The sequence below is a fragment of the Esox lucius genome, chromosome 11 (assembly GCF_011004845.1).
Source record: "Esox lucius isolate fEsoLuc1 chromosome 11, fEsoLuc1.pri, whole genome shotgun sequence".
In the NCBI taxonomy this organism is placed as follows: Eukaryota; Metazoa; Chordata; class Actinopteri; order Esociformes; family Esocidae; genus Esox; species Esox lucius.
In genome coordinates this window covers 24,641,539-24,655,916 of record NC_047579.1, presented here as the reverse complement: position 1 = coordinate 24,655,916, position 14,378 = coordinate 24,641,539, and the positions used below count along the sequence as shown (strand labels likewise).

Below are 14,378 nucleotides of genomic sequence, written 5' to 3'. Positions count from 1 at the left end.
TTGTGGAGTGTGCAAAGTCAGCTCTTGAGGAACTTGTACATCTCTTTGAGCCTTGTTGATGCTACAAAACTACCAATGATTAACCTTAACATGGTGACAGAAAATAAATCTAAAATAAAACGCAAAATGAGTAACAGGAAATACATTTAATATAATGTCCCTACAAAGCAAAATTCTGGCCTAAAAAAATCTAAAGGACTAGGCTTAATATGTGTCTGCAAAACCAGGCCCTCTATTAATTCAGTTCATCGATTTTAAGTCCATGACTAGGCTTGATCTGTGACTGGGAAACTGTGGGTAAAGTCCTCCCCCCCAAGAAACCCTTCTAACAGAAAATCCACTAATTTTGAGCGACCACTAATTCTAAGGCTCAATCCCAATGCCCAACCCCACAAGCCTCATCAAAATCAATGTCCCAATTTAACTTTGAGTGAGATGTAGTGCCCCCTAGTTGAATTGTTAATCTAAATCCAATTGAAATGCTTCAAAACACTAGGATGTAATTTTATGCAAATTTCAATTATACTTAACCTTTACAGTTAAGTATAATATGTTAGGCAAAAAAGGGTAACACTTTATTTTAAGAATACCAGTGTGTGTCTTTATGTGCCCTACTTATCTATTACTAACATGTTAACTATCTACTAACCCGAATCTTAACAAGCTGTTAAGATCCTAACCCTAACCTTAGCAAACAGTTGCCTATCAACAGATGGATGTACTATTAACACGTTTGACAAACTATCTACAGAACATCAAAAGATGAAAATTGGGACTCTCAAAACTAATTGCAATCCAAAAAAGTATTAGTATTTTTCAATTATGAGGTTACACCTAAGCAAACCAGTCTTTCATCCTGTGATACCCTGTGCATGAAAAATCATACGCCTAAATCTGGCTTTACAGCCTTGCGGCCAGCAACTGTAACCAGCTACCAGCCTCACTGCACGTGATGGGACTGTATAAAGCATTTACTGCAGATTTAATGCTTCACAACACTAAGAATAGAAAATACTACAATATAGTTGAATTATTTTATTTGTCCGGAAGAAACTTCACACAGCATAAAGACACATACTTATTTATCAAACAGCAAATACACAACTAATAAAAATGTCTACAAAACATTGTAACGAGGACAGGCACAAGTAACAGACACATCGCACATTTTCAGGGCTCTGGATGTCATTTTTTATTAAAGAAAATTTAAAGTGAGGAACTGTGGGAAGATTCAAAGACCAGAAGGCAAACCGCTGCTGACAGCAGTCGGCCTCACATTGGTGGTTTGTTGCAGTTGGTCAATACTCAGATGACCTCTGCACCCTTTGACCCCTGGCTGTTTTCCTCCTCCTTTGGCTCTCATGTCGCCAGGGCAAAGCAGTTTTAAAGGCAGCATGCTGTGGCACTTTCCCTTTCACTTCTCCATCTGCCCAGATCTGCTTACCTAGGGCCTTTATATCTCCCCCTAAACAAGGCCGGATTAAGGACAGGTTAGCCATGTTATGGGGAAGTCCCTGGACTGCATTTACTGGCCTCGTATCGTGGGCCAGAGAGGATGCACTCCCGCCACGGTACAGTATACAAAATGCAATGTAAATCTGAAAAATACATCCTCTACAAAGAGTTGATGTATAGAAGATAAACATGAGACACAAACAATTCAACAAAGAAAAACATTTTGGGACAAAGAGCAGTGGCCCGGGATTGAAACCCACGCTGCAGCAGTGTAAGTTTACTGGAGACAGCAACCTGGGAGACTCACCAAAAGCCACAAACACATATAGACAGACATATACAGTACACTGGATATAGAAAGACACCACCCTTGTTCACCTTTTGTTGCCTTACAGCCTGAAATGAAAACACATTAAATGTGACTTAGGCTATATTTACAGCGCAATAACCCACAATATCCAAGTGAAAATAAAATCTAAAAAAGATAAATTAATCCAAAAAAAAAAATGAAAATATGAATTACAAATGAACACCCCACCCAAACACACACCCTTAGAATAACAATTGCGGATCAAGTCAGATCATCTCCTGTACCTTTTTTTGTATGTGGGAGAGAATTAAGAATTCACGACTGAGAATTATGCCATCATTAATGAATGCAACAAGCCAGCAACTTTCTGTTGGAATTTAGCTCAATTGTCAATATGTAAAAAAGTAGCTCCAGGAACTGTCTTTAATTTTTTCAAATGTCTGTAGCTCAACATGTTTCTCAACACGGCAACACCAGGATATTAGCAGATGTGCACCACACACATGAACGCTAACCCTGTCACTGTGCTTTTACCCATAAGTTAAAAAAAGACATACTCAAAAATAAACTTCATATAGGCTACAGTGGGGAGAACAAGTATTTGATACACTGCTGATTTTGCAGGGTTTCCCACTTACAAAGCATGTAGACGTCTGTAATTTTTATCATAGATACTCTTCAACTGTGTGTGACGGAATCTAAAACAAAACTCCAGAAAATCACATTGTATGAATTTTAAGTAATTAATTTGCATGTTATTGCATGACATAAGTATTTGAAAGAAAAGCAGAACTTAATATTTGGTACAGAAACCTTTGTTTGCAATTACAGAGATCATACATTTCCTGTAGTTCTTGACCAGGTTTGCACACACCAGGTTCAGCATGGATTTTGGCCCACTCCTCCATACAGACCTTCTCCAGATCCTTCAGGTTTCAGCTCCCTCCAAAGATTTTCTATTGGGTTCAGGTCTGGAGACTGGCTAGGCCACTCCAGGACCTTGAGATGCTTCTTACGGAGCCACTCCTTAGTTGCCCTGGCTGTGTGTTTCGGGTCGTTGTCATGCTGGAAGACCCAGCCACGACCCATCTTCAATGCTCTTACTGAGGGAAGGAGGTTGTTGGCCAAGATCTCGCGATACATGGCCCCATCCATCCTCCCCTTAATATGGTGCAGTCGTCCTGTCCCTTTGCAGAAAAGCATCCCCAAAGAATGATATTTCCACCTCCATGCTTCACGGTTGGGATGGTGTTCTTGGGGTTGTACTCATCCTTCTTCTTCCTCCAAACACGGCGAATGGAGTTTAGATGAAAAAGCACTATTTTTGTCTCATCGGACCACATGACCTTCTCCCATTCCTCCTCTGGATCATCCAGATGGTCATTGGCAAACGTCAGACGGGCCATGTGCTGGCTTGAGCAGGGGGACCTTGCGTGCACTGCAGGATTTTAATCCACGATGGCGTAGTGTTACTAATGGTTTTCTTTGAGACCGTGGTCCCAGCTCTCTTCAGGTCATTGATCAGGTCCTGCTGTGTAGTTCTGGGCTGATCCCTCACCTTCTTTATGATCATTGATGCCCCATGAGATGAGATCTTGCATGGAGGCCCAGACCGAGGGAGATTGACCGTCATCTTGAACTTCTTCCATTTTCTAATAATTGCACCAACAGTTGTTGCCTTTTCACCAAGCTGCTTGCCTATTGTCCTGTAGCCCATCCCAGCCTTGTGCAAGTCTACAATATTATCCCTGATGTCCTTACACAGTTCTCTGGTCTTGGCCATTGTGGAGAGGTTGGAGTCTGTTTGATTGAGTGTGTGGACAGGTGTCTTTTATACAGGTAACGAGTTCAAACAGGTGCAGTTAATACAGGTAATAAGTGGAGAACAGGAGGGCTTCTTAAAGAAAAACTAACAGGTCTGTGAGAGCTGTTCTTACTGGTTGGTAGGTGATCAAATACTTATGTCATGCAATACATTTTTCTTTTTATTTTTTAATCATACAATGTGATTTTCTGGATTTTTGTTTTAGATTCCGTCTCTCACAGTTGAATTGTACCCATGATAAACATTACAGACCTCTACATGCTTTGTAATTAGGAAAAACAGCAAAATCGGCAGTGTATCAAATACTTGTTCTCCCCACTGTAGGTTAGAGATTGGAAAAAAGTAAAATCAGGCTATTAATGCAAAACAATACAGTCCTGTCATGTTTAGTGATGTTGGTAGCTGGATATAAGCACTGGCTATAAGGCTGTCAAAGCTAGATTTAAGCATATAGCCTATTTCAGAAATAGCCTACACTTTGATAATCAGAGTCACAGCGGCTATTAGCTGATAAGCTACTGGCTAAAAAAGCTATTTGCATTTTTAAACAGAATGCATGGTTAAGTACCAAGTTAGCCAATATATGCGACCAACAGCCTCTGATGGACGCATATTTCATATCATCTGACAATATGACACTGCTCAACGCAGCTGATGTACAGATGTAGCCATCCCAGTTACAGCCAATTATGCATTAACTAGCCTATAGTTTACATTATGGGCTGAATGAAAATGGTTTCAGGTACTCTTTAACATCCATTTCATCAACATTTTCTTTATTACCTAACATAAGTTTTTTTTCAGTTCAAGCAATGTGTGACATGATTTATTCCCAGTCTCTGAAGTCCAACTTGAATCAAGTGTATGCTTACCTCATAGCCAATTAGGAAAGGAAGCTGAGGTAAATTGTACCCCTATGCATCCTCTTTTCCTATGGGTCACTACCTGGTCTCTTTGTGTTTTTTGCTGCACACTGGTAGTACATAGAGTTTTGGGTCTAGGTGATTTGGTTTTTCATACACAGTCCCCTTATTTCAGGGGCTCAAATGAAATTGAACAAAATAACTCAATCATAAATAAAATGTTCATTTTTAATACTTCGTTGAGAATCCTTTGCAGGTAATGACTGTTTGAAGTCTGAAACACATGGACATCACCAAACGTTGGGTTTCCTCCTTTGTGATGCTTTGCCAGGCCTTTCCTGCAGCTGATTACAGTTGTTGTTTGTTTATGGGTCATTCTGCCTTACATTTTTTCTTCATCAAGTGAAATGCTTGCTCGATCGTGGTTGAGATCAGGTGATATTCCTTTTCTTTGCCTTAAAAAACTCATGGGTTGCTTTCGCAGTATGTTTTGGGTCACTGTCCATCTGTAAAGTGAAGCGCCATACAATCAACTTCGCTGAATTTGTCTGAATCTGAGCAAGACAATCTATCCCTGTACACTTCAGAATTCATCCAGCAGCTTCTGTCTTCTGTAAAACATTTTCTCAGAATGTACGGAACTGTTGATTTGGCCATTCCTAATGTTCCTGCAATCTCTCTGATGATTCTTTTATTTATTTTTGCAGCCTAAGGACGTCCTGGTTTACTTAAATTGAGAGCTCCTTTGACTGTAAGTTGTGGGTTCACTGCAACAGCTTAATGCCACACCTGGAATCAACTCCAGACCTTATATTTGCTTAAATGATGAAGAAATAACGAAGGAATAGCCCACACCTGTCCATGAAACAGCTTTTGAGTTAATTGTCCAATTACTTTTGGTCCTTTGAAAAAAAATGTGCTACATATTAAAGAGCTGTCATTCCTAAAACTTTCTTCCAATTTGGAAGCCTTGCTTCATCGCTAAAAGTGAACTTTCTGCATGACCAAAGAGACCTATAATCCGAGATGGGAAAAATACCCCTCAAATCAATGTAACAAAATAAAAAACAAATTACTGGTGCCAGAAAATGAAGATATAAGATATACAGCACCGGAAAAAATTAAGAGACCACTGCAACTCCAAACAAGAAGAATAGGAAGGTTTTGAGTGAGGACCAGAAGGGTTAAAATTAAGAGACCACAGCAAATTGAATGCTTCTGTTCCTCACTCAAAACTTTTCTTTTCAACTTTTTTGGAAAGGAAAGAAAAAGGTGCAGTGGTCTCTTAATTTTTTCCGGAGCTGTATATAGATAAGATACAATACATGTATTTAGTATTTTCAAAATCCCGGAAAATGCATTAGTAAAATTCTTCCTTCTGAGTTTGTACAAAATGGCAACACAAGGCTCTGGTGAGAGTTTGAACCATTCAGAAAGGAAGAACCGGAAGTAAAATTGTAGGAGTATACATTGATCAGGCATAACATTATGACCACTGACAGGTGAAGTGAAGAACACCAATAATCTCGTCATCATGGCACCTGTCAGTGGGTGGGATATATTAGACAGCATGTGAAAATTCTGTCCTCAAAGTTGATGTGTTAGAAGCAGGAAAAATGGCCAAGCATAAGGATCTGAGCAACTTTGACAAGGCTAAATTGTGATGGCTAGACGACCGGGTCAGAGCAACTACAAAACTGCAGTCCTTGTGGGGTGTTTCCGGTCTGCAGGGGTCAGTTCCTACCAAAAGTGTTCCAGGGACAGAAAAGCAGTGAATCGGCAACAGGGTCATGAAAAGCCAAGGCTAACTGATGTACTTGGGGAGAGAAGGCTATCCGTGTGGTCCGATCCAACAGACAAGTTAATGTAGCTCAAATTGCTGAAAAGGTTAATGCTGGTACTGATAGAAAGGTGTCAGAACACACAGTGCATCGTAGTTTGATGTGTATGGGGCTGCGTAGCCACAGACCAGTCAGGGCTCCCATGCTGACCCCTGTCCACTGCCGAAAGTGCCTACAAAGGACACGTGAGCATCAGAACTGGACCACGGAACAATGGAAGAAGGTGGCCTGGTCTGATGAATCACGTTTCCTTTTACATCACCTGGATGGCCGGGTACGTGTGTGTCGCTTACCTGGAGAACACATGGCACCAGGATGCACTATGGGAAGAAGGCAAGCCAGTGGAGGCAGTGTGATGGTTTGGGCAATTTTCTGCTGGGAACCCTTGGGTCCTGCCATTCATGTAGTTGTTACTTTGACATGCACCACCTACCTAAGCATTTTTGCAGACCATGTGCACCCTTTCATGGCAACGGTATTCTCTGATGGTACTGGCCTCTTTCAGCAGGTTAATGCGCCCTGCCACAAAGCAAAAATGGTTCAGGAATGGTTTGCGGAACACAGTGAGTTGAAGGTGTTGACTTGGCCTCCAAATTCTTCAGATCTCAATCCAATCGAGCATTTATGAGATGTGCTGGACAAACAGCACGATCCATAGAGGCCCCACCTCGCAACTTACAGGACTTAAAGGAGCTGCTGCTAATGTCTTGGTGCCAGACACCACAGCACACCTTCACAGGTCTAGTAGAGTCCATGCCTTGACGGGTCAGGGCTGTTTTGGTGGCAAAGGGGGGACCTACACAATATTAGGCAGGTGGTCATAATGTTACGGCTGATCGGTGTATAATATTTATTTTTGGGATATTTGGTTGGATCAATTAAATGTTATGGAAACAGGGCTGTTATTAAATGAAGATCTTTTTATTTGTAAATCTCTTCTGGACAATGTGTTTTTTCTCAAATGATACAAGCATCTAATACTGTAGGTAAACCCTGTCAGCCCAGGGTGATTTAAACAAAGGAAAAACAAAGGACATCGTGGTCACTACAAGAATGCTACTGTATCTAATCAAAACTGTAAAAAATAGAACACTGAAAATAATATTTCTTGTACAATCTTTAGAGTCCTCCTCTCTGTCCAATTCAAAGACATGGCAGTTGAGACCCAACCACTTCAATTAGTAGCATATTTAGTTGCCTTTAAGAACAACAAACGTTTCAAATATTTCTGGTGTTATCCACCTCCTGTGCAGATGGAATATCATTCCTGCAAATGAGAAAAGTCTCTCGACCGGAGCTGAAGAGGGGAGGGTTGTGTCAAATGGAGCAAAAAGGAGCTTGATCTGTGGGTACAGCTCCTGAGGAAGCAGGTCGCTTCTGGTGTCCTCCAGAAAATGAAGTCTCTAACTCAGCTTCGCTGTGGCTTGTGATCTCAGTTTTCTTCATGAATTTCTATAGCTGAGAAAACAAATAAGTCTTCTTCTTCATCATCTTGGAGGTAAGAGGATGCCATTTCACTCTCTGCCACCAGGCCAAGCTCTTCAGCTGAGTGGAGTATGAGCTGGTGAATTTGCTTTGTTAACTTCCATTTTCAACTCCAGATAACTACAGAACCTTTTCTCAAAGCTCCCCAAGATGGCTTGTAAAAGGGAGATGTGTACCGTAGATTTGAAGCTTGTAGGTCATGGAGTTTGAAATGCACAGCAAAATGGTTGGGAATCACAGTAGCAGGATATCTGTCCCGGCAGCGGATCTATGGCTTTGGAATAGGTCTCATTTTGCAGTACTCTGCCTGGTAGTCAAGCTCCAACTCTTTGAATACAAGGAGCTGGAATTTTGCCTTCATTTCAGGTAGTTTGTTAAATGGCTCAGTTGATTCAAACTGTCATACAGTACATTCCAACGTGTTGGGCAAGGTGTTTTCAAATGTTGCTTTCTTGCTTCTAATAGGAGCTCTGCTGTCTTGGGTCTTTTGGATGCATTCCACTATGCTGAGCACTTTCCCATGGCTGAATTGTTCAGGCAGGAGAGTGTGGGAGAGTCCTTCATCGCCTGCTTTGCATCAGTGGTACACACTAAGCTGGGAGTATGAGTGGCACATCTCACATTAAGGTAGGATGATTCCACCTTCAGACGCTTCTTCTCCTGAAGAATTAATGGTTATGAGGGACAGTCCATCCTCTACTGTCTCATCATACTCTTCACCTGCAACAACATATATGTTGAACTCCTTAAAGAAATTGGACCCATTGTCAGTCACCGTTGTAACAACATCTTCATTTGACAGGCCAAATTCTGAGTGAATTTCCTCTAATATCTCAGCAATGCAGTTGTTGGCATGTGAACTTGTCGACGGATTCGTGTTCAGTTGAATCTGGTTTGATTGAAATCTGCTTCTATTTTCCTGGAAATCGCATTTGTATTGGAGCTTAATCCATGAATCAGTTCAACAAATTCAGTTTGTTCAACTGTGGACATAGAATGCATTTTCTTCACTACATACAAAGTTATGAGAGAATCTAGTTTACTCTGTTATTTTGTGTTTAAAAAGGCAGGTCTGCCTATAAAGAACTTAACTGGAAATACTGTGAGTAGTGTGAGTATACAAAATCACCATGTGAATGCATCTTAGTTTATTGTTCTTCATTTTATGTTGTATTTGAAGTATTTTGAAAATAGAAAAATGACTCCACTCTCAAGTATCTTGGTACAAAATACATTTTAATTTGTTTAGTCCTGTGAAATACCAATTACAAAACACTCAGAAGTAATTGAAAAACATATTTCAAATACCAGTAACAGAAATACTTCCCATCTCTGTCTGTATTATACCTCAGCTATACCGGAACCTGAATTAGCTTTAAGCTACTTCTCAAAGGTTTTCAATTGTAGTGGAGATAATGTCCCTTTTAATTATGTCCAAAGTCCACCTGGTTGTGCTGCGGGTCTAGTTTCTGCCACCAGTCACTGCCCAAAGGCCACCATGTCATCCATGTCCTTGATCAAGATTCTGCCTAAAGACTCTGGACAAAGCATACCTGAATTTATTGGATCTGTCATCTGAATGCAAAAATGTTGATGTGACCTAAATTGGTAATGTACTTTGTATGAAAACTGCAGCTTATATACTTAAACCATTAGTTGTTGTCTTTCACTGTGACTTGCAATTTATAACTGGGGATAGATAAAAGACTCATCATTCCATTTTGATAGAAAAAGTGTGATGGGCCTCCCTGAATGTAAAACGTATATAAAAAAAAAAATATTACACCCCAAGAACACACAATTAATTACTACAAAATACGACAAGGAATATCTTGTACTAGTACTTTTTGTATCACTTCCTTTTTGGAAGTTTCGTAAATGTGTGTTTGTGACTGCGATTTTACTTAAAAAATATATTTTAGGGGACCTATATTTATGCATTATATTTATTAATTTAGTTGAAAAAATATGTTATTATGTCTTGAATTCAACTTGTATTGTACATACTAATAATATGTGTACACACCCTTAAATCTTCTTCACACTGTGTTGTGTCAGTGCCTCAGAATTTCATGAACCTAAATTATAAATATTTTTACACTCATCTACATACACAGTAATCCACACTTTCGTGGGGAGTTTTTGTTTTGTTGTGAAATGAAATGATATATATCTATATATAAAATAAATTATGTCATTTTATATAAATTGGTACAGACAGTTGGATACATTTTGAAATAGCAATCCTAAATCAGTTCAAGTATAACCAATCACCTAGAAACCACACATGAAGTTCACTGACTTGCACCTATGGTAGAGTGTGGTGACTCACATGATCTGGGGATAAATTCACCAGTTTTGGTAGGTTTCCTTTGTTGATATTGAACATTGTCCTATAAGACAAAGTTGTGAACAAGAAAGCCAGCAAATCTAGTTCAGCCAGACTGCAACAGAAAGTATTGCCCCCTTGAGATATGAACCCAGGTCAACCACATCAAAGGCTGTGTCACTAACCACTACACCACAGAACTCTATGTTTGATGGGTGTCACTATAGCCTCTGGTGTCTATGAACAAATCCTATTTTGCCACTGGCCATTTTAACAGCTAATTGGCCATTCGTGAATGATATTGATACAGTTAAACGTTTCTTACTAAGTTTACCTCCAATCAGAAATATCGTCTATGAGCTATTAGCTTTTGCCACTGGCCAGCTTATTAGCCAGTATAGGCTTACTGTTATCTACTAACTTCTTAGGAATAATCATAAGAATTGAGCAATTGCTAGCCAGACGGAAGATTAACCTTCCCATTCCAGAAACAGTCGCAATATAACTGTATACGATTTCAGGTTTCGGCAAGCGACCTTTTCACCAATACAAAATAATTCACAACATGTGTATGTCACTTCGCCGAGATACAAACCCGGGACCTATAGGTTGCAAGTCCACGTCTCTGACCACTACACTATTTAATAAGGGGATGACAGCCAGTCTGCCATCAGTCAGTCAGACACATTTGCTCTTCTTACCCGGTCTGGCAAAAATACAGACCAGGGAATTGGCACAAAATAAATTCAAAGGCCTTAAATATCCATTGAATCATGTTGAAGATGCAAAAGAAGTGGAAGGTTTATGACACCACCAAGTTTATGGTCTAGATCAGACTGTTCCTCCAAACTAGATGACTTAACTGTAGCAAATATGACACTTATCAGAGGGGGTACCAAGAAGTCAATGGCAACTTTTACAGAACCAGAGGGTTTTATATCCAGTACTAGTCAAGCACTGAATCCTGTATGCCAAAAAGAAACATACAGGAGATTTCTTAGCCATCTAGCAAAAAGCCAATGCTTCAGATAAATCTGAATTGTTTTGTAAGAAGAATGGTCAAAAATTGCCAAATCTAAGTCTGAGACATTGAAGAAGACCAATCCCAACACAGCTGTACTTACTGCCAAATGTGCCTCCTTCAAGTCTCATTGGAGGAGTGAAATTACTATATAAAGATCTCAACTAAACACTGAGGAGTTTGGTGTGGAGATAAGTGGGAACAAATACATGCAACTCTGAGGCACTGATGAGAATTTGAAGTTGAAAGTGGGGTAGAATGTCTGTAGGCACTCTATTCGGGTTTTGTTGGCAGAATTCGGGCTGGGAACTTTGAATTCTGAAAATAATTGAATTCTGAAATAATTCACTGACCTTTAATACTTTATGTGTATAGTGGCAATATACAAGTGAAATTATAAATACGGGATAATGAATGCAAACTGGTGTAGTAATAATAAGTTAATACTTCCAGATGTTTCGATCTGAACCAGGCTTATTTGTGGATCAGGTATGCCATTATCCTCCTACTCCTTGCTTTTAGGTTGTCCTACAGGTGTTTCTGAATTCGAGGCATCATTTTTACACATCCTTTCCATAAACGGTGTAGCCCTCTCAAGGCACTCGTGAGAGTATTACTCGTATTAAAAACTACGGAAGGATAACTGAAAAACTAAAAACTAAATTTGAGACAGAGACAGGCAACACACCAAGAAAACCCAGTTGTCTAACGTCAAGATTACGAGAACTAAAAGTAAAACCGTAGCCTTTATGTAAATGCTTACCTGAATGGTTTGAACGTGAGGAGGCATCTTCTCACCATAGTTGAATAGTCTGTGTTAACAGCAATCATTTTTAGAAGAAAGAGAAAACACCAAATCCACCGACCATTGAAGTGTAGTAAACCGCAGACGTCAATGTAGTAATTATAAATTAACTCCGTTACCGATAACCAATAGTGCACGTGCTTCAAGAAAGGGTGAAGTTCAGCGATATGTTCGCGTGCCCCGCTGCATAGGCTACAACAGTTCTCCTCCGCAACTAGTCCGTTAACTCCGTCTCCTGCGCAATGGGTTCTAGCCGTTCTGTTGGAAAACAAAAGTAATCTTGTTCTGTAAACATTTTACGTGTTTCAAATAGGGGACGGCTATAGAGTTATGAAGGGTAAAAGTCCATAAGAAACAGCCAAATGTTTAATTCTTAGGGAAACGACTGCTGTTTCATTCATGTGTGGCAGAGTGTGGTATGCTCTGGCAGTGTATTTCCATATTGTGCAAGAAAATCTATTGTCTATTGCAGCGCCATCTAACGAGTGATAATACAACATAAGTGATATTGTTTTAGTACTCCTTTTCTAAAAAATCCCAGTTGGCAGAGTAGCCCATGGAAGACCAAATAAAAATAAGCTTGTTTGATATTACCCACCAGAGAAATAAAATAGAGTTCATACCTTGGTGTGTAAATTACTCCTCTTGATCCGTACAATTATTTTCACCACCTAATCAGCACCACGGCCAGTTCCCTTTGTCGTCAGCAGCTGAGCACAGAGCAACAGCGGCGCTCACTGGTTGGCATGAAGAACATTAGGTCCTATAGCTGCGATGACTATGGCAACTACATGTATATGTTTACCGAGGATGCACAGAAGTCCTGTGAATATGTACCTAGATAGCGGACCAAGACGGGTAACAGGGATTTGCAGACATTGGCATTTCACTTTATCGAATTTATTCCAGATCTGGGAAAGCAGTGCCAGCTAGCTAGTATGATAACTGGCCAATAGTTTTGTTTGAAAATTGGGTCGGGACACTGTTTTTGTTAAACTCTTTATGGAATGTCTACAACTGAAATATCCTTTTAACATTAAGCAAATTTCCTTCAGTTCTATACCTTTTTACATAGAGCTGAGAACATTGGCACTGCAAACATTGCTTCCACATTCAGCATTTCAGATGTAGCTCTCCTAAATAAATCGGACAATAGCCCAGAGCCCTTCAAACTTCTGCTCCTTCCTCACCCAAGATAAACATTGAGAAGTTCACTTGTGCTACAAAACATATCACCAGAGTTTATGGTATCTAGAGATACATTTAATTTAGCTGGTTAGAAAACAGTCATCATCTAATAAATAAAGCTCTGTGATTTATTTAGCAACCTAGTGTGCTTGTCTTCATTATCAGAAGTATTTGACTAATCTTTAGTCAAAGACTTTGCTCCCTCACTGCAGCTACACCTCTTTGTCACCCCGAACAGCTTTTATAAAACCAAGATCTCTGCCTGTCAGCTTGGCTTCCCCCTACAACACAGTCATCAAAATGGCAATGATGCAAGCAAGCAGTGATGTTGAATTCTACAAAATTCTACTTTGCTTTAGACATTTGTTTATCTGTTCATCCCCTTGATTCTGGGGACATGGCCTTGGTTTCCTCAATGGTAGGCACAGGCCTGAGGGTCTGTGACTAAGCACACAAAGCCCTAGAGTACTAATAGAGAGAGACTGACAGACAAACCTAACATCCCTGGAACTTTATGTACAGTGTGTCCCTCTGTGAACCAGATGCATCTCAGAAGGTTCTCCAGCTAACTTTATCAGTTGCTCCTCAGTTCTCTTTAGTTTAATCTCAGTCTCCCTTTTATGCCAGTTCACAGAGGGAGACACTTGCTAAGAGGGCAAGAGATCTCTGCATTGAGATGGTTCGTCAAGTTAACTAGACAATATGCAACTAGGGTGTAAGGAAGATTAAAGGGATGATAAAGTGTCCTAGAATTCCTCCGTATTGCTGTAGATGTATCTGATCAGAATGGGATAAAACACAGTCTAGTGGTGACATGGCTGTATTGAGTAACTGGCCTCCATCCTGCTTTTTCTTCCACCTCTACTCTGACAGACATCTGTGAGCAGGGGGAAGAAGGATAAGAGAGCTGTAGGGCAGCCTGACAGGAAAACACTGGCTGTGACCAGACAGAAATAGACATAGAAAACATGAAGGTGTGCTTCCTTTGGCCATGGATTATTGTTTCACAGCAGTGGACTATATTTCCCCCCTTCACTCTCCTTCTCACAGTTTCTGTGTAGTATATGAAACAAAATGTGTTAATATGCATTTCCCTTATAGTTTTACTCTTCCACTTATCTTAAACATTAATAAACAATGTATAGATAACCAAGGACACAGGATTGGTTTGTACTGGATACACTAAGGGCAGCACTGGCGTAGTGCTGGGGGTGCGGTTGCACCAGGGCCCGCGGTGGGTGGAGGGCACATGTTTG

The 14,378-nt window shown here is 40.2% G+C and overlaps 1 protein-coding gene across 3 annotated transcripts in view; it reads right to left on the bottom strand.

The window, feature by feature from the left end:
* LOC105012891 (alpha-1,6-mannosylglycoprotein 6-beta-N-acetylglucosaminyltransferase B) overlaps nt 1-12,647 on the bottom strand; it is a 126,431-nt gene extending 113,784 nt beyond the window's left edge. Inside the window, exons 1-2 of one of the 3 annotated variants that reach the window (XM_020050582.2) lie at nt 12,558-12,647; nt 11,893-12,192 (exon numbers count right to left, since the gene is read on the bottom strand). In XM_020050582.2, coding sequence (XP_019906141.1) covers nt 11,893-11,960 — 68 coding nt within the window. In that variant the 5' untranslated portion in view covers nt 11,961-12,192; nt 12,558-12,647. Of the gene's footprint in view, nt 1-11,892; nt 12,354-12,557 lie in introns of those variants that run through there. The other 2 variants (XM_010874030.3, XM_020050583.2) reach the window with 2 other exon arrangements.
* Nucleotides 12,648-14,378: the final 1,731 nt, after the last annotated feature.